This window comes from Elephantulus edwardii, unplaced genomic scaffold (genome assembly GCF_000299155.1).
Source record: "Elephantulus edwardii isolate Elephantulus edwardi_28Jun2011 unplaced genomic scaffold, EleEdw1.0 scaffold00003, whole genome shotgun sequence".
NCBI classification, from domain to species: Eukaryota; Metazoa; Chordata; class Mammalia; order Macroscelidea; family Macroscelididae; genus Elephantulus; species Elephantulus edwardii.
Genome location: NW_006399753.1, coordinates 20403219 through 20427533, shown reverse-complemented (window position 1 = coordinate 20427533; position 24315 = coordinate 20403219). Strand labels below are relative to the sequence as shown.

At 42.2% G+C, this 24315-nt stretch overlaps 1 protein-coding gene across 1 annotated transcript in view; it reads right to left on the bottom strand.

Moving 5' to 3' along the window:
- SNTB1 (syntrophin, beta 1 (dystrophin-associated protein A1, 59kDa, basic component 1)) overlaps positions 1-24315 on the bottom strand; it is a gene marked incomplete at its 5' end in the record, with an annotated part of 288235 nt that overhangs the window by 92997 nt on the left and 170923 nt on the right. Inside the window, one exon of the mRNA XM_006879471.1 lies at positions 10332-10539. Coding sequence (XP_006879533.1) covers positions 10332-10539 — 208 coding nt within the window. The remainder of the gene's footprint in view (positions 1-10331; positions 10540-24315) is intronic.

Below are 24315 nucleotides of genomic sequence, written 5' to 3'. Positions count from 1 at the left end.
AGGTTCAAGCCTTGCTCTGTCACTTCCTCAGGGCTCTTGGGAAAGTCACAGCAATGCTTCCAGCCTCTATTTTTTCACTTGGATTCTTTGTTTTTATTGTGGCAAAATACTTAAACAGCTGCCATTTCCATTTTTTAAAATGTATAATTCAGTGAAATTAAGGACATCGAATGACTGAATTTTTTATGTTGATGATTTATTGATTGCAAATTGTTGTTGCATACCATTGAGTTGGAACCAACCCATAGCTGACCCTCCTGTGGGTTTCCAGAGGCAGTTAATCCCACAGAAGGAGACTGCCCATCTTTCTCCCCTGGAGTAGCTGGTGGCCTTGAACAATAGCTCTGTGTAAAACAAAATAAAACAAACAAACAAACAAAACCCCACTACACAAGGTGACTTTATACATGGGTTTCATCTGATGGACTGAATAGGAATAAGACTGACTACATCTATGAAAAGACGTTTTGGAGAAGCTCTCTGTAGAAGCAATCAAAGCCAGGCCATGTGCTGACTGTGGATCAGACCAATTACAGTTCCAACTGAAATGAAATAAAAACAAATCCACAAGAACCAAAATATGATTTTGAGTCTATCCTACTAGAATTTAAAAATCATCTTCAGAATAGCCATAAGGTATTGAACACTCAACTATCAGAGATCAGGTGAGTTTTGGGATGACATCAACGATAGCACCCATAAAGAGAGCTAAAGATCATTACAAAGAGAGAAAAGGAAGAAAAGACCAAAATAGATATCAGATAAGTCTTTGAAAATTGCATTAGAATATCAAGAAGCCAAAACAAAGGGGAGAAATGCCAAAGTAAAAGGAACTGAATATTCCAAAGGGCAGCTCAATAAGACAAAGTGAAGTTCTAGAACAGAATGAGCAAAGAATTGGAGTTGGAGAACTAAAAGGGAAGAAGAACTCATTTTCATTTCTATAGTTGAAAGAACAGAAAGACAAATTCAAGCCTGGAGCTGCAATGCTGACAGATGCTACTGTTGAAATCTTGAATGATCCAGGGAGCATCAAAGAAGGTGGTGGTGGCATCTCCAGGTCCCCAGCTCTGCAAGGCTTCAGCTACTCTCTAAAGGTGCTGAGTTGAGTTAAGCTGGGGCAGAGTGCAAAACGGAGAGAAAAAGAACACATTTTGATCAAGGGACTGGCCAGGAGACTTGAAGGTGTATTTTCATTGCTTAGAAATAGTCTTTGAAAGCCACACCAAAGAAGAATTCTGAGGTTGCAGTAACAGTACATAGAAGGTACTGGTACCCGAGGGCATTGCTAAGAAGGGCAGTATCACCTGGATATATATATATATATAGATAAATATATATATTTTCAATGCTGTAGCCACCCATGATTAATGGCTGTTTCTAAATGAGGCCATGCATTGCGTGCCTTTAAGCCTTTGCACATGTTATTCCTGCTACCCTAAAGAAAGTCTTTCTCTACCTCATCTTTAAGATTCAGTCTTTATTTTCCTCTGAGGTGAAGCTGGCTGATTGCTTCCTATGGGCCTTCACAGAGTTTAATACAGAAATAAACTGCAGCAGGTGCCCTTCTGTACTGGTAATTCTTAGCTTCCACGTCGATCTTCCTCATGTTTCTGAGTCCTTAAACACATCTTTCTTCACCTCACTGTTTGTCCAACATAAACAACTATCTAAAATCGATCGTCTCGTCTCTCACATTCACACAGCTGGGGCTATTGCCCTTGTAGCACTTTTCACTATTGCAAATGGTTTTCTGATACATCAACCATGCTGCCCATGCAGCAAAGATCTTGACCGCCTTCCTCCCCATCACGTGCCCAGTGCTCACACCTGCTGGGCATATTTCATGTAGTCAATACATATTTATTGACTGAATGAGTTAGATGCCAACTAACGTTTATTATATGGAAGAACAAGTGACTAGTGAAATAGTTGATTTTAAAAATCATTCCATTAATTGCTCAGTCCTAAACACTCAACCACGGTGACACCAGAATTCCCTGCTAATCATCCTGATAGGTTTCTAGAAGCTTCACCGGGATCCCTGTATCCTGCTCTTTTTCTGCATCAGTGGACCTTAGAAATTTAACAAGCAACTTTCCTGGCACTAGGTTTTCCACTATTTGTGTCCTTGTAACAGTGTTATTCCTCCACTCCAAACTTCAAGGCTTTAGCTACAATAATATTGACTGAATAAGTTTGAATGGTAGTTTTATTCAGAGTGCAACAACCATTAAACCAGAATGAATTTTACGGCTACACTATTCTTCATAAAGTCCAGCTTCTCGAGTAATTTGCTCAGCATATAGATTGAACAGTTATGGAGAAAAGATACAGCCCTGGCACACATCTTCCTTGAGTTTAAACCACGCAGCTTGCTCTATTTGGATAAAAGCTTCTTGATCTGGGTATAGGTTATGCATGAGAATAATTCTTCTCAATTTGAGCCCTAATTTGCCATGATCTATGCAGTCAAATAATTGTGCACAGTCAATAAAACACAAATACACACTCTTCTGGTAAGCTTTGCTTTCAGTCAAGGCCATTTGACATCGGCAGTGACAAACCTGGTATCGTGGTCTAAACACAGCTTGAACTTCTGACCGTTCATGGATTATTCCACTGGTTTTTGGATCATCTTTGTAAAGTTATGTACACAAATTTCATTCTGAAGATATTCTAAGTGCTGTTTCTTTAACATTACTCACAAACCAGAGAGCTCTTGCTCTCACATATTATTAGTGGTTTTTTTAAATGGTATATTCTAGACTCTGTCAGATACCACTCATTACATATTTCACTTTAGCCGTGATGTTGGACTCTGAGGTAGTTAGTAATATTTCTTTTTCACATATGCAAAAACTCAGTAAGTGACAAAGTTGGATTAAAATCTAAATATGTTCCATTCCAAAGCTCAGGCTCCTGTTCTGACGCTGTTTTGTACCCTCTCACCTCCCCCTGTGTCCTCCACAGAAGCCATACCATACAGACACTTTTATTGGACTTAACTTGTCTCCAACCCCATTTCTATATTCCCCCATTTATGTTAGCCAAAATACTTGATGATTAAGTTCAACAGCTAGGATAACCTGCTTTGTTGTTGATATCTGCTTCTGTTGCTGGATGTCAGTGCCATGAAAATAGTTTCCACTCACACTGAGAGCCCAGAAAGAACAAGATGAAATGCTGAGCAATCCTGTACCATCATCACTAAGCGCAAACCCACTGTTGAAGCCACTGCATCAACTCAATCCATTGAACATCTTCTCACTGATACATGCAACCATCTCCTTATCGTGGATACATGCAACTAGATGCATCGCTTGTCACTGCTATGTGCCACCAAGCTGACTATATCTCTTAGTGACCCTATGAACAATGACTTACCTGTGCCCTGTCCTGAGCCCACCTCTGTCTCCGACACACTTGACCCCATGGCCACAACCATTGAGTCAATTCATCTCATCCAGGGCCTTCCTCTCTTGTGCTGACCTTCTTACCCTTCCAAGCATGATGTCCTTCTCCAAGGACTGACCTGTCTTGACAACAGGCTCAAAGTATGTGCCATGACATTAGGGAATTTAAAACCATTACGAAACAATTTGTTCATAATTTGAGGGGGAAAGAGTAAGTAAGTTCCAGAGTGAGTTGCCTGAAATAAAATGCAGCTATGTAAAAGGAAACCTAGGGGTGCAAATGCTTAAGTATTTGACTGTTAACCATAAAGCTGGTGGCTTGAATTCAGCAATACTTCCAAAGGAGAAAATATCAGGGGAATCCCTTTCCATAAGAAAACCTGCTGGAGGGTCAGCTATGAGTCAGTTCTGACTCAATGGCACATAACAACACCACCACAATGAAGAACCCTAAGATCCAGCTTAATAATAGAAATCAATGGGAAAAATAACTTCTTCTTTAGGAAACCCTGGGGCATTGTCTGGAAGGCATCTAGTTCATAAAACAAGGGTTATCTTCAATGTAAAGGATCCCAGTGGTGCAATGGTTAAGCTGTTAATGGAAACTTTGCAGTTCAAACCCAGCCAGGAACTCAAAGGCAGAAAGACCTGGTCTCTTGCTTCTGTATGAATTAGAACCTAGAAAACTCTGGGCAGCAGTTCGACTCTGCTACACGGGGCAATGACAAGTTGAAACCAATAATACCTTCAATATTCAACATTTAGTAGTTCAGTAGTCTGAAGGTCATACACCCAGGAACAAAAAAGCTTTCTATCTTTCTATTCCAAGTTGCCCAGCCTCTAAAGACTGCAGTGCACACAGCCCAACTCTCTTACATGGTGGCTCTGATGTTTCCACCTTGGTGAGACTTCCCCCTCATGAAACAGCACTGCGACATCATGCAGAAAAATGGGCACATTTTCAGGCTTCCATTATGGCTGCCTGAGCCACCCACCCATCACCCCCACTCCAATTTCCAATCTCTGCTGTCTCAGTTGAAAAAAAGGCAAATAGGGGAAGTCTGAGTTCTATTCACAGGAATGTTTAGTTTAAACACTTGCTGTAAAAAGATGAGCAGGGAGATAGTGCAGCTCTTGCCAGAGTCTCCCCAGACTTTTACTCCATCTCTGAGGTGATTCACTCCGGAACTTGATGACTGCCTTTGAAAGCAACACAACAGGCCTATTAGCTCTTAATTGCATTAACAGTCTGTGTCTCCTAGCATAGCAAACAGTCTTGATTTAGGGTTGATGTAAGCCAGGAATAGTCTGGAACAGAACTCTTTCTATTTCTTATCAGATGGGAGTTTCTGCAGGTCAGAACTATCTTCTCCCTGGAAGAGGTAGGAAACTCCTACTTAGGTGATTTTTTAGCAGATGGTGGGGCTGATAGATTTAGAGGCTCCAGAAATATCATTCCATTAATTAGACTGTCAAAATCTTGACTACACACAGTCTGGTTTACTCTCACCAGGACTATTTTACAGTCCCTCTTGAGAATCTTCTACTACAGCTGGGCACCATAGCATGAGTATGTAAACACTAATGGTACTCTTAATGGAGCTCTGGGTGTGCTGTCAACTCAAAGGCAGGTGGTTTGAATCCACCAATTACTCCTGGGAAGAAAGATTGCTCCCATGCAGCTTATAGGCTGTTGAGTACCGTCTGGAGAGACAACCATGAGTTGTTTCTGACTCCACAGTCATGAGGGAGTGACAGTATCCTGCTTGTATGCTGGGCCTTTTTCTTCACTTGCAAAGCTTGGTACCTTAAAACTCTCTTTATTTACATTTCAAACAGAGCTGAGCGTTTCACTAGATTCAGACAGAGAATGAAATGACTTGATCAGATATATTTACCTGGACTTCAGGGGAGTGAACAAATTGATATTATTAGAAATTAAAATTCATGTTCTAGAGTATTATGTGAGAATACAGAATATACAGTTACTGTTGTTGTTAGGAGCTGAGAAGTCAACTCAAACTCAACAGATGAGTCAGAGTGAGGCATTCTGAAACTCTGCCACATTCTGATCCATGCTCACAACCTCTCCTCTGCGTAAGCCCATGGCCTGCGGATCCACCTCTCTGAGGTCTTCTCCTTCACTGACCTTCCACCTTTATAAGCATTATGTCCCCTTCTAAGGACTGGCTCCTCCTTGCCACATGCCCAAAGTCTGTCAATATGCATTATTGTTTCTGTTAGGTGTCATAGAGTTGACTACAACTCATAGCAGTGTGTATGTATGCATACATACACGTTCACATACACATACATATATAAATACACATACATATATATTTTTTCACAGAATTACACATTTTAACATATTACATGTGTAAGATTGTATATACACACGCACACACATCTGTATCTGAGCAGATACAGTATCCTCTCTTTGCACAGTAGTATTGGTCCCTAAAAATAACCAAGTAAGATGAAACCATTCATAATGACCTAAACCATTGCTGAAAAAAAAACAACTAGGCTTGTTCTATGACCTGTAATTTGTCAAAACATTAAAAATCAACATTACCTTTGTTACAAATAGGTAGAAAAAGGAAAAGGAAAAATCAAACCTAAAAATGAATGATTATTGACAACTCACTGCCACGCTGCTTCTGACTCATGGTGACCCCACGTGTGCCAGTGTAGAGGCTTTTCTGGAAGGGAGTCAGGCCTTTCTTCCAACGTGCTGCTGCTGTGTGGATTCGAACCTCCCACCTTTTGGTTAGCAGTTGAATGCACTAGCCATTTGCATCACCCAGGGACTCAACACCTTCTTATATTTCTGGGAGTTACTGTTCAAGTCCAGTCTTCCTCCCCAAGCCTCTTCAGGCTATTTCACAGGGAATAATATTTTTTTTAATATTAGATTTTCTTCCTGAATAGTGCTTACGAGACTTTTGAGGATTTTCTCAGAGCAGGATTTTTAAAGAGAAGCTGTTTCATATTGTATTAGTTCATCTGAATGCTGGTTCTCAAAAAAGGTGAAATGAAATGGAATCTGCACACTCTTTTTCCAGAGCTATTGTTAGTAATCCACAAACCCAAAGCTTAATAATATAGGAAAAGACAACACGCATCAAGTTAAGGTAAATCATTGCTGAATGTATTTGAGACCACACTTTCTATCTTTACAAATACCAAGTGAATTCACTGATATTTGTGATATTATAAGAAAGGTGTTGTATTAAGGCTTTGCCACTCATTGTAACATTTTGCCAAAACCATTCATATATATTCATACTAGTTTGCAGTATTAATGTTTCTTTTTTAAAAAATTACCATTTGGATTTATTCTCTTGAATGTGATCTATAATAATCTTTTAGAAGTTTTGAACATAAAGGTGGTAAAAGACATTACTGCTTCCAATAATTGTTCATTATAAGTCATCATGACCCTTAAGGACAAACTTGTATAACCTATATGCAAGGAGCTCTGATGGCTTAGTGGTAAGGAGCTGCACTGCTAACTCAAAGGTACATGGTTTGGATCCACCAGCTGCTTTGTGGAAGCAAGATGGACAATCAATTTCCATGCAATTACCTGCTTCTAAAAACCCAATGAAGGGCCAGCTATGAGTTGGTTTTGACTAGATGGTACATAAAAATAACAATGTGATCCTTTCCCCCCCATTTATCTAAAGAGCAAAAATTTCAAGTATGGCAGGTGCTTAATAAGACGAAAGAAGAGTTGAGTGCCAGGTGGCATTACTTTGTCCCTCCATTGCCAATCTACTCTTCCACCTGCCCTGTGCCTGGGACAGTGACCTTAACAGAGTGGTTCCCGACTCATGGCTTCCCTAGCACTCCTCCTCCAGGCTGCTAGCCAATGGAGACACCAACAGAAAGGCAAGGACTCCAGAGACCACAGTTTTTTCGGAATTACCTTTTTCTGCAGTTGTGGAGGCCCTGGGTTGTACAAATGGTTCAGTGCCTGGCCAGCCGGGAAGGGCTTGGGAGTTCACACCAACCCAGAGACTCCTCAGAAGAAAGACCCAGCAGTTCGATTCTGAAAGGTCACGGCGATGAAAACCCTGCCCAGTGCAGTTCCGTCCGCCATGGCTGAGCTCACCGAGAGCTGGAATCGTGCCACTGGCAATTGGCTGGCTGGGGTTTTCCACAGCTGTAAATCATGTCCATTCCGGATATCCGTTCCTTTCCTTTGCCTTCTCATGCCAAGCAGTGGCGGTGGATTTTTGTTATCAGTCTTGGTGTGCTTCACTGTCTCAGTTTTGGCCACATCTTAAAAAGTATCCCTGCATTTACAAGTTTCCATGCAACCCTTTCCTGTGTGCCACCCACTGAGCGCTGGTCCTTTAGAACCTTCTCCAACTCGAGATATTTTTCATCCTAGTCGACTCCCCCTTACACAGTAATGTCATATTTGCTCCCCTAACATTCATCCCTTCTATCACAGCACCTTATGTCACCTTTCCTCATCCCATAGGGCTCATACCCTGACCAAGACTCAGCCAAACCCCAATCCAGCACTGGAACTATGATCCATTTGAACGTAACATCAAGACTTCTGTTGAGATTCTTAAGGCAAAAGAAGTATCTAGTCACTGAGATAGCCTGAGAAAAGATGACAGTTTATGTTTAAAACTCTGAGGCCAAAAGGAGAGGGTCTGGCTGGAAATAAAACCCATGAAGAGTAAGAACTAGGAATGCTCCTGGAATCCCTGGATCCAGCCATGCTTGAAGCTTATTCTTGGAAATTTAATTTATTTCACTTTTTACTTTGACTTGAATGAAAACTCACAGAGAAAACGAGATTCTTCCTCCAACAACTAATACACCATGTGCTTTGTGAGGCTGACTGCAGTCCTCAGAGGATGACAGAACTCTTCGTCCGCCCTATGTTTACTGTTTCCACTCATCCTTAGTTTGGTTGCTTCGTGAACATGAGCTTTATCTCTGGATAACTGCCACCCTTTTGATCTCTTGGAATCAGGGCTGTCATGAGTTCGTACCTCCCAGGTATGACTGTTTACCTTACAGGCTTGGCTACTGTCATGCTGCAAGTCGAGACACATTCACTATTTTTAACGGTCCACCGTCCTTTTTGCTCAAGCTAAGCTTGACCTTTGTGTCACTTAGAGCTCAAAGATTCTTAATAGACCTTCTCCTGATAAAACACCCGTATTTGCAGAGAGTACAAAATAGAGAGTGGAAGAGACTGCAAGTTCCAAAATGATATCAGTCATCTAGATTCAGTGTTGTTTTAATCACCAACCTGGGCACAGAAGGTCAAGACAGGCAAGCTGTGTTTGTTTCTATTACGACTTTGGCTCTGCCACCACCCACTCTGTCCCTTTAGTCCTTTGAAATCTGAAAGCAATGGGACAGTACCAAGCCAAACAACCCATTTTGTGATGAACTTTGTGGCAGAGACCCACGAGTGAACTGGTGCAAACAAAGAACAATGGTGGAAAACTGCTGAATTCAAGTATTATTTTCAAGTGCCATTTAACTGGGCCTTCTCAGATGACAGGGTTCACTGGCAAGAAAGTTATTATTGCAGAGTTCATTATTCCCATTTACCACCTATTAGAACAGGAGTCACCAGGAGGTCAGACTGTCCTCAAAGCCCTGTGTGGCTCAGCATGCAAGGTCAAGTTCAAGGAACAGCCAGCAGCTGTAAAGACAATGGCAAAGGTTCAATCCTTTGAAAAGAAGAGTAGGATTAACTCCTAGGAGATGGTCTACATAGTACATAGAGAGTTTTATGATCTTCAAGGTATCATGTAACTTGGGGAAAGAAATCGGCATGACAGGGTTATTAATGTGACTCAGGGCAGCTCTCCTCCCAGGGGACAGGGATCAGGTCTTTATTCATCTTTATGGTCTCTTCCTGCCTCGCCCTGTGTCTCCCTCCAAGTGGACGCCCCAAAGTGGTGGCTTTCAGGATCTGCTGCTCAAGAACTATTGATAATTCCTTAGCACAAACCAGAGGCTCATCCATAACATTCCTCCAGCAGAGGCACGGCTCACAGTGTGAGCTCCACCTGACACTGCCACGTTAAAGCAAGTTCTGCACCAAAGTCACACACACATTCTGTGGCTTCTCAGTGTCTGTGAGAGCCATGTTTATACTGTCTCGCAGTCCATCGGGGAGTTCTGGTGGCGTCATCTGTAGAGAGCTGAACTGCTTACCCAATGGTGGAGCATCTCAGCGGTTCAAATCCACAGGCCGCTCCCCAAGTGAAAGATGTGCAGTCCCTCCCTGTTGTGATTTACAGCTTCGGAAACCTGAGAGCAGGTTGTTACACACTGGGAACGATTCTATGGCAATGGCAGTGTACAACTGAAGGACAAAAACATTGAAAGACTGAGAAAATTACAAAATGTAACAAGAGACGGGAACTGAGCATGTGCTGTTTGTTAGAAAAGAAAGGTGCTGACAGACCTACTCAGGGCAGGGTAGCCACAAAGTTCAATTTGCCAAAAACACCCCTACTGCGGGGCGCAATAAAATGAGGTGTGTCTGTATCCGTGTTCATCAAACCTCACATCAGCCCTCTTTAAAAGGAACAAAATAACCTTGGCAACGCCTTAGTTGTGTTTCTCTTTCATAAACAGACGTGATGTTCACCCTCTCCATCCATCACTCACACCCCCCAGCCACTAAACAATCACTGAGTGCCCACCCTCTGCATCACCTGTGCTGTATGTGGGGATTCAAAGTTGATAAACACTCAATTCCTGTAAAATGCAGAGGCCTGTGGCCTGTTGGAAATGGAAGGGAAATCCAAACAACTTGAATGAGAGAATCAGTCTATGGAATGAGGCAAATGACGAGAGGTGTCTTAAGCAGCGTGGAGACAGACTCCTGCTGCAAAATGACTTTGAGGGAGGGCCACTCCTTACCTTTTCTGCAAGCCAGCCCAGATGCCTGAGCTCCCGGCTCCCGGCAATGCCGGCCTTCCCCAGCTGCTGCCTGACCTCGGCAATCACTCGGGTCAGCAGGTCACTAACATTGGAATGGATGGCACTGAACCAGGCCTGGGCGGTGGCTGAATCTTTGCTTCTTAGGATGACCGTGTGCTTAGCATCTGGGGAGTGGATTTCAAGCTGCCTAGAGAAAGAAAGAGAGAAGGATTAGGAAGTCCCCAGGCAGGTCAATGTTACAGACCTGGGTCACGAAGATAGAAGACGTCTCTGTTTTTCTGTGCAAACTTTATCAGTTTTGCATGGGTCGGCTTCATGGTCTCATTCAGTCAGTTACCCGCAAATATGCATTGAGGGCTCCTGAGGCACCAGAGATTGGTCTAGTCATGGGGGCTAACACTGTAAAAGTAGCTGTTCCTGATACCACAGAGTTTAGTGTGAAGGAAATAAGCAAGTAAATCAACAAAGGCGGATATCATTTCAGAGGGTTATGATTCTGGAAAGAAAGTGAAGCAAGCATGCGACTGAGTGGGAGGGAGTGATATGGGAGTGGGCGACACAGTCAGGTGGACCTCACAAGGCTACGTGACCTCTCAATCGAGTGCAGAAGGAGGTGAAGGGCTGAGTCACAGCAGCTCTTGGAAGACACCTCAGTCGGAATGGCGTGGAAAAGCCTTGTTGTTGCTGTTGCCAGGTGTCACTGGGCCAGTTTCATCTTACAGTGACCCCACGTAACCATCAGGTTTTCCAAGCTGGGATCTTCTAGAAGCTGATTCCCATGTCTTTCTCCCACAGAGTCACTGGGTAGGTTTGAACTGTTAACTTTATAGTTAGCAGTAAACAATCACTGAGCCACCGGGGCTACACAGAACACCTTCAGGCAGGAGAAAGCCTGAAGGGTCTGACAATGAGTGAGAGAGTTTGTGTGACTGGCTTGTGGCTGTCTAAAGGGGACAGGGGTCTAAAGGGCAAAGGCAGAGAGGTGGCAGGGCCAGGACGAGGGTGTGACGGCCACGTGGAAGGGTCTGGATTTTACCATGATGAATGATTGTGGCGACCACTGGAGTGGTTTGACTGTGAGGTGATCTAATTTGGGTTTTTACCACATGGAAAACAGAGGGTAGGAGGAAATGTGGGGCACAAAGACCAGTTCCAAGCAGCTGAAAGAAGTGGTCCTGATGGCAGATGATGAATGGCACCATGGGCTGGGGGTATCTAGTTGCCCTGGGCGAGAAGATTTGCTGTGGACTCTAGTTTAGTATAGAGATACAGCTGATGACATTCTTCACAAGTCCACCTTAAAACGCCAAAAGTGAAACCACGAAATCATCGCAATGAAAGATGTCTGCGTTCCCATTAATTCAGCGATTGGCTTGTTAGTGGTATCAGATCAAGACTTCCAAAGCATGCGTTGACACTAATTGGTTCCACCTCTCAGTCCACAGAGGGTTTTAATAACACACTCACATCCAAGCTGGCAGGAACTAAACTGGAATATCCAGCCACAGGCTCAATCTAACTGCTCCGTGTTAATCAACTGCGAATATTTTAGCATCAAAGAAGACTGCATTCTGCCTTCTTTAGGAACCCTGCCCGTGGCCCATTTAACCACCATTTAATTCTTGGCCCCATGTTGGTGAGGAGTGAATTGGACTCCGAAGGGGTGGTGCTGCTAAGAGAGATGAATTAAGAGTGCTGTATTTAAAGTTAAAGACCAAAGCTTACGCCCTACCTCCTATAGTATCACCAGAGGCGAGTCCTACATAATTACGTCACGGTAGCAGGAGGGAATCCGAGACAGATACTTCTTTGTTTTAAATTTATTCTGAACTAATTATAGACTCACAGAGAGCAGCAAAAATAATCCAAAGAGGTCACTGGACTCTGTTCCTAGCAAGTGGTTCTATTTTGTGTAACTACAGAGAGTTGCTAACTGGAAGATCAGCAGTTTGAATTTGCTAGCTACTTGCGGACAATAAGTAGTCTGCTCCCAGAGAGAACCAGAGCCTCTAAAGGCAAAGGAGAGGGTCTTTGTCCTCTAGGGTCGCTCTGAGTCAGAAATGACTTGATAGGAGTAAGTTTTGCTGGTTTTTAAAAAACCAGTGTAATATCAAAGCATTATACTTTTTTCTAACAAAAAAAAAGGAATACAATATCAAACTCATGAAAGTGATGCAATAATGATGTCATTTACTGACTAAGGTGCCCCGAGCTGAGCCTCATTGTTTTTCCATCACATGATGTGCCTGTGAAAGCTTCACAAGAAGGAAAAAAAGAGTGAATGCTTAGAAAAGTTTGTGTAGTTGAGTCTCCAGCTTGGAAACTTCTGTTAAAGAAAAGAGAGAGAGAGAGAGAGAGAGAAAGAGAGATTGATTGTGTAGTTGAATGCTGAGTGAAATATATCAGTCACAAAAGGACAAATATTGCATAGGATCACTGTTGTAAAACGGGACTGTCATCAGGGTTGAGGGAAGACAGAAAAGGAGGGGAGGAATGATATATACTGCATTGAAATAGATGGGAAAGATCTGTTTTAAAGGGACAAATGACTGTGTATTCTTGTCATTACAGAAATCCAGAGTGAAGGCTGCACAGTGGAGTGGACTTGGGGGAAAGGGGTTGCATAATAATGAAAGAGTTTTTCTTTCTTTTCAAGGAGAAGAGTGAATTGGGGTGGGGGGAGGAGGGAGAAAAGTGCAACAATGAATGGAAATCCTAAGTCTCTGTAAACTTTCATTTAAATTAATTTTAAAAAAACATTCAGAATTATACAGAATGCTTCTTGCTTCTTGAGACTCTTGTCTCAATGGCTTTGGATCCATCTTTAGAAGAGACTAATCACTAGACATGGGCATCATGGCTGGAAGAGGGTCAGTGAGTGACAAGGAGGGGCAAAGTGACCGAGAGTCCTTAATGAGCTGGACTGGCACAATAGCTGGGGCAAGGGCTCACACACGGCCACAAACATGACCATGGCTCAGGAATGGGCATCACTTTACTGTTACACAGAGGCGAGCCAGGACTCAGAGGTGGCCCCCTGGCACAAAACAACAGTGTGACTGGTGGGTCGGTGCCACATTGTCACATGCACAGATCTGTGGGACCAGCACCACAAGCAAGAGTGGATACTACATGGCCCTCCTTCCTGGTGTCTCTTGCTATATAGTCTCGCAGGCCCCTTCTCACCGCCTTAAGGATTCCTATCAACCACTAAGAGCATTTTCATCTCCATAATTTTTAAGGAGAAAATGCCCCCAAACATCTTATCACTCATTCATGTACACATGAAAGTCTCATTCACACATTAGCAGACAGATACTGGAGGCAGTCAAAACGGAATCAAAAGAATTTATTTCCTTTCACCGTGTACTAATTACAGTTCCATTCACTGAGCATTTATTATATGTCGGGTCAAGTTTCAGATCCTTCTACATTATCTTACATAATTTTACGAACAGTTCTAAAATCGTTGGGTGGTAATATCAAAAGGTTGAAGGTTCAAACCCATCCAGAGGAGGTACCATCAAAAATATGCATGCCACTCTACTTTTTAAAAGTCTCAGACTTGAGGATCCCACAGAGCAATTCTACTTTCACAGAGTTCAGAGCTGCTGCACAAAGGTAACTATGGGTCACAGGGGCCTCAATAGCATGTCACAACAACACTTACAAATGATTGTCACCTAGTTGGGACCAAATAATAGCTGACCCTTCACTAGGAGTCTGAGGCCGTAAATCACATGGGAAGAGACTGTCCATCTTTCTCCCTTGGGGCTCCTGGTGAATTAGAGCTGTCAGAGAGACGAGGCCTTTGGGCCAATGCTACATCTCCCTGTGGACGGCTTCATTCACTGAGAATTCCCTTCACCAGAGCTCCCAAGTTTGTTAGGTTCAAAAGCCATGAATTTAAGTACTATAGTTCATCTCTAGACTGGACACACCCCAAAAAGCCTGGCCACAATATCTAAAAGGACACAGCTGTCTGACATGAGCGCTCATCATTGTTAATGTCGAGTACTGTCAAGCTGACCCTCTGGTGGCTTTTCAGACACTGTAAATCACGCAGAAGGAGATTGTCCTTCTTTCTGCCAAGAAGCAGCTGGTGGACCAGAGTTGCCTGCCTTTAGGCTGGGAGTGTAACTCCTTACGACTAGGCCTCCAGGGTTAAAGATGCCCAACAGGGGCCTACTTAGCTTCGCAGCTGGAAAAGAACATTTTGCAGACCACCTGAAAGTCTGAATTCCCAATGCAATCTGACCTCGTTAACACTGAAGACCAGCCTTTCAGAGCAAGTAAAGCTTTTTACTCATCATGTACATAAACTGCACAAAGGAATGATTCAGAAAAGATTCTTAGCAATAATTAGCATTCTCCTCTTAACAAATTTGCAAGACAAGGCTTCTTGCTAATTCTCCAGAGGTTTTCTCTGATGAACCAGGACTTTTTTTTTTTTAAAAGGACATTTGTCCTTATTCCAAAGAAAAAGATTTCGGGCCTTTTCAGTATCTTTCAAACAAATGGGCAATAATTCTAGGGTGTAATTTCCTTTCCTCTCAAAAGTTCTTACTCTTTTGAGAAGTTAAAAGACCAGAAAACAAACTAGGATTCTCAAAGAGCCCTCACTAATAAGAGGTCAACTTGTGTGGCAAATTATTCTCTTAATATCTATAGTGGTAATGATCTAAATCATGCAGGTAATTAACTTATACTTTCCTCTGAAGACCTGCGATGGGATTGTCTTTAAAGAAATGGCAACTGGGGAAGCAGCACTCCTCAGGTCTCTGTCTTTTCTCTCTCACACACACCCCTCCTCAAATCAACTCTAGCAGAAAAGAAAACAGGCATTTTCTTCGTTGGGCACACGCACAGAGCAAACTGCCCTGCAAACAGAGATACAGGCTAGTATCAGGGTTTGGTAACATTTATCATCCTTATTATATTATTATTATTATTATTATTATTATTATTATTATTATTATTATTATTATTAATTTCAATGAACATTTACAGACATTTTGGATTTCCATTCATTCATTGTTGCACTTTTCTCCCCCCCACCCCCAGTTCATCCTTATTAATTTTTAAGTTTTTGTTGAAATATATCACACAGCAGAAAAATGCACAATTTGGAGGAGCACAGATTGCATGCATTTTACAAAATTGAAAATTAGCTGTGTAACCATCAGTTTGTTCAAGAAGTAGACTATTACAAGTGAAAAAATTGGAACCCTCATTCACTGTTGGTGGGAGTGTAAAATGGTGCAGCCACTGTGGAAGGCCTTATGGCGCTTTCTCAAAAAGTTGCAAATAGAAAAATCATTTGACCCAGCCAATCCCACTAGTTGGAATATACCCCAAGAGACCATAACTGACACCCAAACAGATATATGCACATCCATGTTTATCACAGCTTTGTTCACAATAGCAAAGAGTTGGAAACAACCTACATGCCCATCAACAAATGGATAGAGAAGCTGTGGTATATTCACACAATGGAATACTATGCTGCATTGAAAAACAAGGAACTCATGAAAATATTATTCAAAATCGTTGACCCTAGAGGATATTATGCTGAGTGAAATATCTCAGTCACAAAAGGACAAATAGTGCATAGTGCCACTGTTATAAAATGGGATTGAAATTGGGGTTGAGGGGGAGACTGAGAAAGATGGGATAAATTATGTACACTGCATTGAAATAGATGAGAGAGAGAATTGTTTAGAAGGTATATATGATGAGGTATTATTATCATGACATGAGGACAGAACGAAGGCTGCACAGTGGAGTGGACTTGGGTGGAGGGATTGCGTTACAATGAAAGAATTTTTCTTTTACTTTTCAAAGAGAAGAGTGAACTAGAAGGGAACGGTAGGCAGGGAGAAAAGTGCAACAATGAATGAATGGAAATCCAAAATTTCTGTAAACTTTCATTAAAATTAATAATAATAATAATATTAATAATTTTTTTAAAAGAGTGAAAAATTGCTTTAATGCTCCTGGAAACCCAATTTCTACGTCCAGAGAGCTGAGGTAATCCACCCAGTCCACAAACATTTAGCCTTGCTAAAGATGACCTCTGAACCTTCAGCCTTGCCCCAAAAGTCACTTTCTAATCCGTCCCATTGCACTCACAGACCATTTGCCTTAGACACTGGCCTCTTTTGAAGAATTTGGTCAGTCTGGGGAAACAGATGTCTAAAGGTCAACTTTATTGTAGGGTAAATGCGTAATTATCTTATTTGTTCTTCAAGATAATTCCGCCTGGAATTCATACTGACCACTAACTGTTTATCAGGTCTGTGTGGTTCTTTTTCCATGGCAATGCCAAATAAGATTTGGTAGAAGAGTCCTGGAAGTTCTTCTCATCTCCAGAACATGTTGGTTCCTCAGTGACGTCTTACTTCCTTGTGCAAAGTGTATATTAAATAAACTCCAATCCATTTCCTGCAATGGTTTAATGAGATTTTTGTTTTAATACAAGCTTCCCAGAAGCTTTCCATGTACTCCCTTTCCGGTTACAACTTCTCAAAATAACCCAAGTTAGGATTTCTATTACCACTGATCACTTTGGCTTCTGGAAAAACAGGTGTGAGTATTCCTGGGGTGGTGTTGCCTGGAGTGGGGAGGGTGGTTTAGTCATCTATTCCTCAATATTTTCAGAGGATTCATTCCAGGAACCCCGTGCACATCTGGCCCCTGAAATAAAATGACCAGGTACAATACAGCACTTCTACACTGGCCCACCACTTTGTCCTAGGGTCATTTGTGGGTTGTCGTGATGCTGTAAGTTATGCCAGCAGTGTGTCAAATGCCAGCAGGGTCATCCACAGGAGACAGGTTTGAGCTGAGCTCCCAGATTCAGACAGACTAGGAAGCAGCATTGGCCGTCTACATCTTCAATGAGGTCGTCAGCGATAGGTGCTGTCGAGTCAAGTACGACTCATAGCAACGCTATGAAGAACACACCTGCACCGTTCGATCCTGTGCCATCCTCACTATCCCCGACACACTTAAGCCTATTGCCGCAGTCACTGTATCAATCAACCCCTTCTTATTAGGGATCTTCTACTCTTTCACTGAACTTCCACCTTTCCAAGCATGATACACCTTTCCAAGGAAGGGCCTCTTCTGGCAACATGTCCAAAAGACATGTGACAAAGTTCCACTATTCTTTCCTCCAAGGAGCATTCTGGCTGCACTTTTTCCAAGGCATATTTATCTGTTTTTTTTGGCAATCCATGGCATAGTCAGCACTCTTCTCCAACACCACAACTCAAAGGCTTCCACTCTTCTGTCCTCTTTATTCAGTGTCCAGCTCTTAGCTGCATAGCAAATGACTGAGGAGACCGTGGCTTGAATCAAGAGCACCTTAGTGTTTAAACGGACATCACTGTTACTTAGTAATCTGGAGATCGCTGACAGCGGATTTGGCCAGTGTAGTATGTCTCCTGATCTCCTGATTGCTGATATCAGGGGTGTTGATTATGAATCTTCTGTAAATAGATCACCGGGCCTCCTGGGTTAGTGAAAATTCACTGCCTTTGAGTGAGTTCCAATTTCCAGGTACCTCAATCCATCTCCCTGGTTGTAAGTCTTCACCGGATGAGACTGCTCATCATTCACCTATGAAATAGGTGCTGGGTTCAAATGGTCAGTGCTGTGTGGCCCTTGGGTGAACAGCAGCATTCACAAGGGACCCTGTCGCCAGATCCAGCAAGTGGATTTCACCACCCACAATACAGGCCAACTGAAGCAGGACTGCTGGGCTGGGAACCATCAACAGCCCTACAGGTCTCAGAAGTGTTGCCTGTAAACCCACAAGAGTGAGCACAGAGCTTGGTGGTTTGCCAGGCTCCCTAAGGGCTGAAGCAGACCTGCTGAGAGCTGCATTGTCAATCCTCTACTAGCCCTGAGCCCTGATAGCGCAGAGAAGAGAGGCCTGTGGCTTTGTGTGGCTTTTTATAGTTAAGAACCAAAACAAAACAGAAATCTCCAACCAAAAGTATTCCTCAGGAACCCCTGAATAGGTTTTGTTATTTAAAAATCGTTTTATTGAAGACAGATGCTGGACTCTGTCCCAGACCTATTGAGTAAGAATTGCCAGGGGTAGAGCCGTGGGTGTACGTTTTAAATGTCCCACAAATTACACTGATTAAAGACCACGGCAGACCTCTCAGAGCCCCATCGGGGGGCCCCTTCGAGAACGGTGCCTTGAGGTGGTTATCACCAGGCAGGCAAGACAACAAACAGGCTCTCAGCATGTGTAAGCTATCTACCACTACACAGAAATGCTCAAAATGAGGTGGAAAAAACCATCAAGCATCTTCATCGCAAATTCCTTGGGTCAGGAATCTGGGGGAGGCTTAGGTGGTGGTTTGTTTGGTGGTTCTGGTTTAAGGTCTCCTGTGAGGATATCAGCAGGGACAGAAGGTCATCAGACCTTCACGAACTGAGGAGCCATTTCTAATATGGTGACGCTCATGGCAGTTGGAGGAGGCCTCAGATCCTCGCTGCTCAACTCTGCAGAGTCTGCCTGGGTGCCCTCACTATACGGAGGCTGTTCTTCAGAGCCTCAGGAACCACCACACCTGTTACAGTCTGTCTCTGAAGTCGCATGAGGTCACTTACGTGAATTACTTTTGTTAGAAGTCAATCATTCAGTCCAAGTAAGTCACAATCAAGAGGAGGAGAACTAGGCTTCAGCTCTTGAAGAGTACCAAAGACATTGTCTTAAAGCTACCAAAGAGAGAACTTAGGTGAGACAACAACAACAAAACTCAAAAAGGAGAAGAAAAGTGTGGACTTCTATTTTGGCCTGTGAGTTCTACCATTCAAAGCAACTATTTATTAATAGTTGATAGTGAAGTTCTGAAAACCTGGTTAAATAACATTTCAGTATTCCTTAGGACACTCGGTAAAGAGGTGTGCGGCCAATCGAAGGGTGTGCAGTTCGAATCTGCCAGCTGCATCAGGGAGAAAGATGAGTAATCTCCGCCTGTGCAATTTACTGCCTGGGAAAACCCACTGGAGGGTCAGCTATGAGTTGGTTCCAATTTAATGACACACAACAACAAAAATACTATTAATAAAGTGGCAAAGCATATATATCAAACCAAACAAAAATCTTAGTCCCTTTAATTACAAAATAGAAGTTAGAAACTCAGTTGGTTTGGTTTTGGTTGTGTTTTGTTGTTTGTTGTTTTTTTTTTTACATGCTCACAAAGATCTGACAGTCACCTTTGCAAGTTTTACAGAATAATAAAGAGGTGTCTAGCATGTTGCTGGAAACCATAGAGGCAAGTGGTGGACATAGTGTCTGTCCCTGAGAAGTTCACCATGTACAGTGTATTGATTAGTGACTATCTTTCACATCTACCATGAACCTCACAATGTGTGCCTAAATATAAATCAGATTTTTGCAGAAGAAATTAAGGTAAGGACTGAGATAAACTAAGATTAGGGTAGGTTCTAAGTCCATTAAGAATGTCAATAGAAGAGACAAAAATACAAAATGGGAAACAGAAAGAAAGAGAGGACATATTGACAATTAGTGGAGATTGGAATGTGAAAGTTGGAAACAAAAGATGAACAGACAGAAAAGCTGCCCTTGGTGACAGAAAATACGCTGAAGATTACATAACTTTAGAAACCAATGACTTATTTTATGGCAAAAACTTTTTTCAACAACATATCCAGTGACTCAACATGTCAGCTTCACTGGAATGAACACACATGCATCAAAACACATCCAGGAAAGAAATGAGAAGCTCAATATCATTGGTCAGAACAAGACCAACCAGGAACAAACTGTGAAACACGCTCAGTTGCTCACATGCCACTTCAAGTTAAAGCTGAAGAAAATGAAAACAAGTCCACAAGAGGCAAAGCACAAGGTGGAGGACACCCCACTTGATTTAGAGACCATCTCAAGAAGATATCTGACACACTGAGTGCTAATGACCAGGCAAGTTGTGGAATGACAGCCTTCATGAAGAAAGCAAAAGAGCTTTAGAAACACGGAAGAGAAAGAAAAGACTAAACGATGTCAGGACAGACTTCAAAATCTGCTCTTAAACATGTTGTTGTTGTTGGTTGCTGTTGAGTCGAGCACGACTCATAGAGACCCTATGAACCTGAAGCCTTTCTATAACTATCGTCGTTTCTCCAAGTTCATAGAATTTCCAGAGGCATGTGGTTTAGGAAGTAGATGCCACTCCTGTTTCCAAACCTGTCTTAAACCGGGAGCTCCACCAAACACTGTCCACCACAGGCAGATGTTGCTCTTGAACATATAGTAGCTAAAACAAAGTGAAAAATGTGAAGCAAAAGTTCTTTTTAAAAAATATCTTTTTCATTGTTGAACATTTTTTCTTCCTTTCTTCTCCCCTTTCCCCAACCCACCACTCCAGGAACCTCTTGCTTCTAATCATACATATAATGTCTAATCATATATTTCTTTCAGATAGTTCTTCCCTTTATCTGTTCTAATGCAGTTTGTTATCTAGCCACTATTTTCACCCCAATTCCACATGTCTGTTCGATTTTATAACAGCGGTATTATGCACTGTTTATCCTTTTGTGACTGAGTTATTTCACTCAGCATAATGCCCTCATGTTGTATAATGTTTTACGAGTTCACTGTTTTTCAATGCCTCATAATAATCCATTGTATGAATATACCATAGTTCTTCTATCCATTCATTTGTTGATGTGGAAGGTTCCAAAGTATGGTTCCAAAAGACAAAGTAAAGTGCTACAATGTGTGAAGACCCGGAGTAAGAAAACCCAAAAGGAAGAATGTGCAAACATTTCTCTAGCTAAAATAACTAAATGGGGGAAAAAAGGTCAAGCTTTGAGTTGCACTACTAAAGGATTCTATGGGCAAAACACCGAATGCCAGATGAAGCATCAAAGACGACAGAAGGAACACACAGATTCACTGTACATTCTACCATTTCAAGTAGCATATTATCAAGAACTGAAAAAAGTACAAGGTGCAGGAAAGGTACTGGTGAGAAAGTGCCAGCAGTTGATGGAATACTGACTGATATTTCAGTAAACAGATGGAATCTTGCGAGGACTCATTTGTCCATGTGAAGAAAATCTCAAGACATCAACTTGGTCAACTGATAAAAAGATTTGTATTTGTGACCATAAAAAAGGGAGGGCAACCCATTAGAACGCATAAATTCTAGAATAAGACCATTAATATCACAGATAAAGTTTTGCTAAAGATAATTTAAAAATAACAGAGCTCTGATGGCTTAGTGGGAGACTGTTAACAGCTTTAGTTTGCTTGGCTCCACAATCAACACTCTTGGTACCAGTAGTCAGAAAACCAAGAGATGAATTGCATTGGGAAAGTCATCTGTCAGGGACCTCTGCAGAGTATAAAAGAGCAATGGCGTCAGTCTGGAGACTAAGGTGTGCCTGATCCAGGCCATAGTCTTCCCAATTGTTTGCTATGTGTCTGAGAGCTGGACAATAACTAGGGATAATAGGAGAATTGATGCCTTTGATCTGTGGTGCTGGAGAAGAGTTTTGAATGTGCCATGGACTGCCAGGAGAACAAATAGGCTCCTCTTAGAGAAAGTAAAGCCAGCCTGCTCCTTGGAGGAAAGGATTCTGAGGCTTGTATGACATATTTTGGGCATGTTGCAAGGAGGGACCAGTTCTTGGAGAGGGACATCAAACTTGAAAAGGTGGAGGGATCGAGAAAGAAAAGAGTCCATTGATGAGATGAATTGATACAGTGACTGGGGTAATGAGGGTAGGTGTGTTAGAGACTGCAAAGTTAGCACAGGATAGAGCAGGTGTCAGGGCTGTTGTACACAGGGTTGCTATGAGTTGCAAGCAACTCAATGGCACATAACAACAACAACAATTTTAAAATGGTTGCAGCAGTATAGCAACAAGGAATTGAAGTTCAAGACAGATTTAGAAGATAGCATACAGAAGGATATTGTTCATATAAAGTGAATTTTGGATGGTGGCATAGGCTATCAAAAAGATATTTTATTGCCTCTGTAAAGTTACTTGATTGTAGCATGTAGATTACAGTAAATTATGGACAAAGGGAATTCCAGAACACGTAATGGTGCTCTTGTCAAATGTGTATACAGACCAAGAGAACAGAAGGATAAATTAGTTAAAGTCAGGAAAGGTGTCTGTCAGTGCTGTATCCTTTTACCATATGAGTTATGGTTAATTCAATGTCACTTAACAATAATATGCACTCCTTCTGCTAAGCAAAGAATCCAAGAAGCTGGACTACATGAATCATAATTTGGGATTGGAGGAAAACTCATTAACCGGGGTAAGCAGCAGGTGCAGCCTTGCTTGCTTCAAGTGAAGAGGACTTGATGCACTTACTGATGCTCAAATCCAGACAGTATCTCAACAGTAAGAAAACAAGCGTCATTACAGCTGCATCAATAAGCAACATCTTGATAAACAGACAAAAAGACTGACGTTCCAATGATTTCATTTTACTATGTTCTACCCACTCAATACCCATGGAGGTAGTAGCGGGAAATTAAATAGTGCTACACTGGACAGAGGTACTGGGAAAGACCTCTTCTACAGTGTTGAAAGGCAATGCTGTACTCAAAAGACTAAGGTGTGCCTCAACCCAACCATGATATTTTCAATTATTCATATGCATGTGAAACAAATAAAACATTCAATGGTCACTGCATATATTTTAAACATTAAAGTGATTCCCAATCAGTTTTGCCTAACCCGTTTCAACACTTTCTGAAGAGCTTTCTACTGAGGGATGGGGGGGGGGACCTCTCTATTTCTACCAACATTTAATTCTATATCCTAGAAAAAAGAAGGAATCCTTCTGAAAGGAGAAGACGTATTTCAAGCACCTACTAGAAGCCTGCTGGCCCCTAGTAGGCCTACTCTCATTAACGATTCATGAGACTTCTACTCCCTTCTTGGAGGGGCAAGAAAATCTAAACACCCCTCCCCCCCAGCTAGCTGATGAGTCCAACATTTCTAGAACTGGTGAAGAAGAGGGAGAAAAAGAACAGAGGCATAAAGAAGCAATAAAGTCAGGAGGGCTGATTGGAGCTATTTTCAGCCAGCTGGTCTTTTATAACTCCTATTTTGTTCCCCAGTTGAACTGACCACTGCTTGATGAATTGTGTTTATCTGTAGTTCAGCGATAAAGTTCTCTTTTAATTCCCTGCTGAATAGAAATATTTAGGGCAATGCCACAGCTGTGTTTATTCTCACACTCCACCACAGTTATGTAAATACTGCCTATGGAACTATTTCTGATAAAGGCCCATACCAACCCCGAGGAATTAGACGCTCTTTCTAGATGTGTGCCAAGATGAGCAGTTTCGATCCAGCTTGGCACAGCATATGAATGATATCACAGCTTCTCAGAGATCATTTGGCAAACCTCACAATAAAAGAGTAATTTTCTTCCCCTCTCGCGCTCTCAAAGGCTTCCAGGGAGCCAAGGAATCGCTCCCAGCATGCTCCGCTTCCCTGTTGAGAAGGCATGAGGCTGGACATACGACCTGAGGTCTCCCCACGCTAAACGATTAAGTAAAACACACCTTGGCGACCCAGCAACCCATGTTTCCAGTGACCTTTCCCCAGACGTGATGCTGCAGAAATTACAGGGGAAGGCTGTCTGGAGGATGAGACCTGCTGGCTTGAAGCGACCATGGGAGGTTAAAGCAAGTGAAAATCAGGGCCATTTCTGTAGCTTCCAGTTACAAAAAGTTGTGATTCCTGCATCTTATAGAAAACATTCCCAAGAATAACAATATAGAGGCTATGAATGGAATTGTGTCCCTAAAAGTAATAATGATATTAATAATAAAAGAAAAAAACTTTAAAAAAAAGGATTCTGAGGCTCCGTCTAACATACTTTGGACATGTTGCCCGGAGGGACAGGTTCTTGGAGAGGGACATCATGCTTGGGAGGGTGGAGGGACAG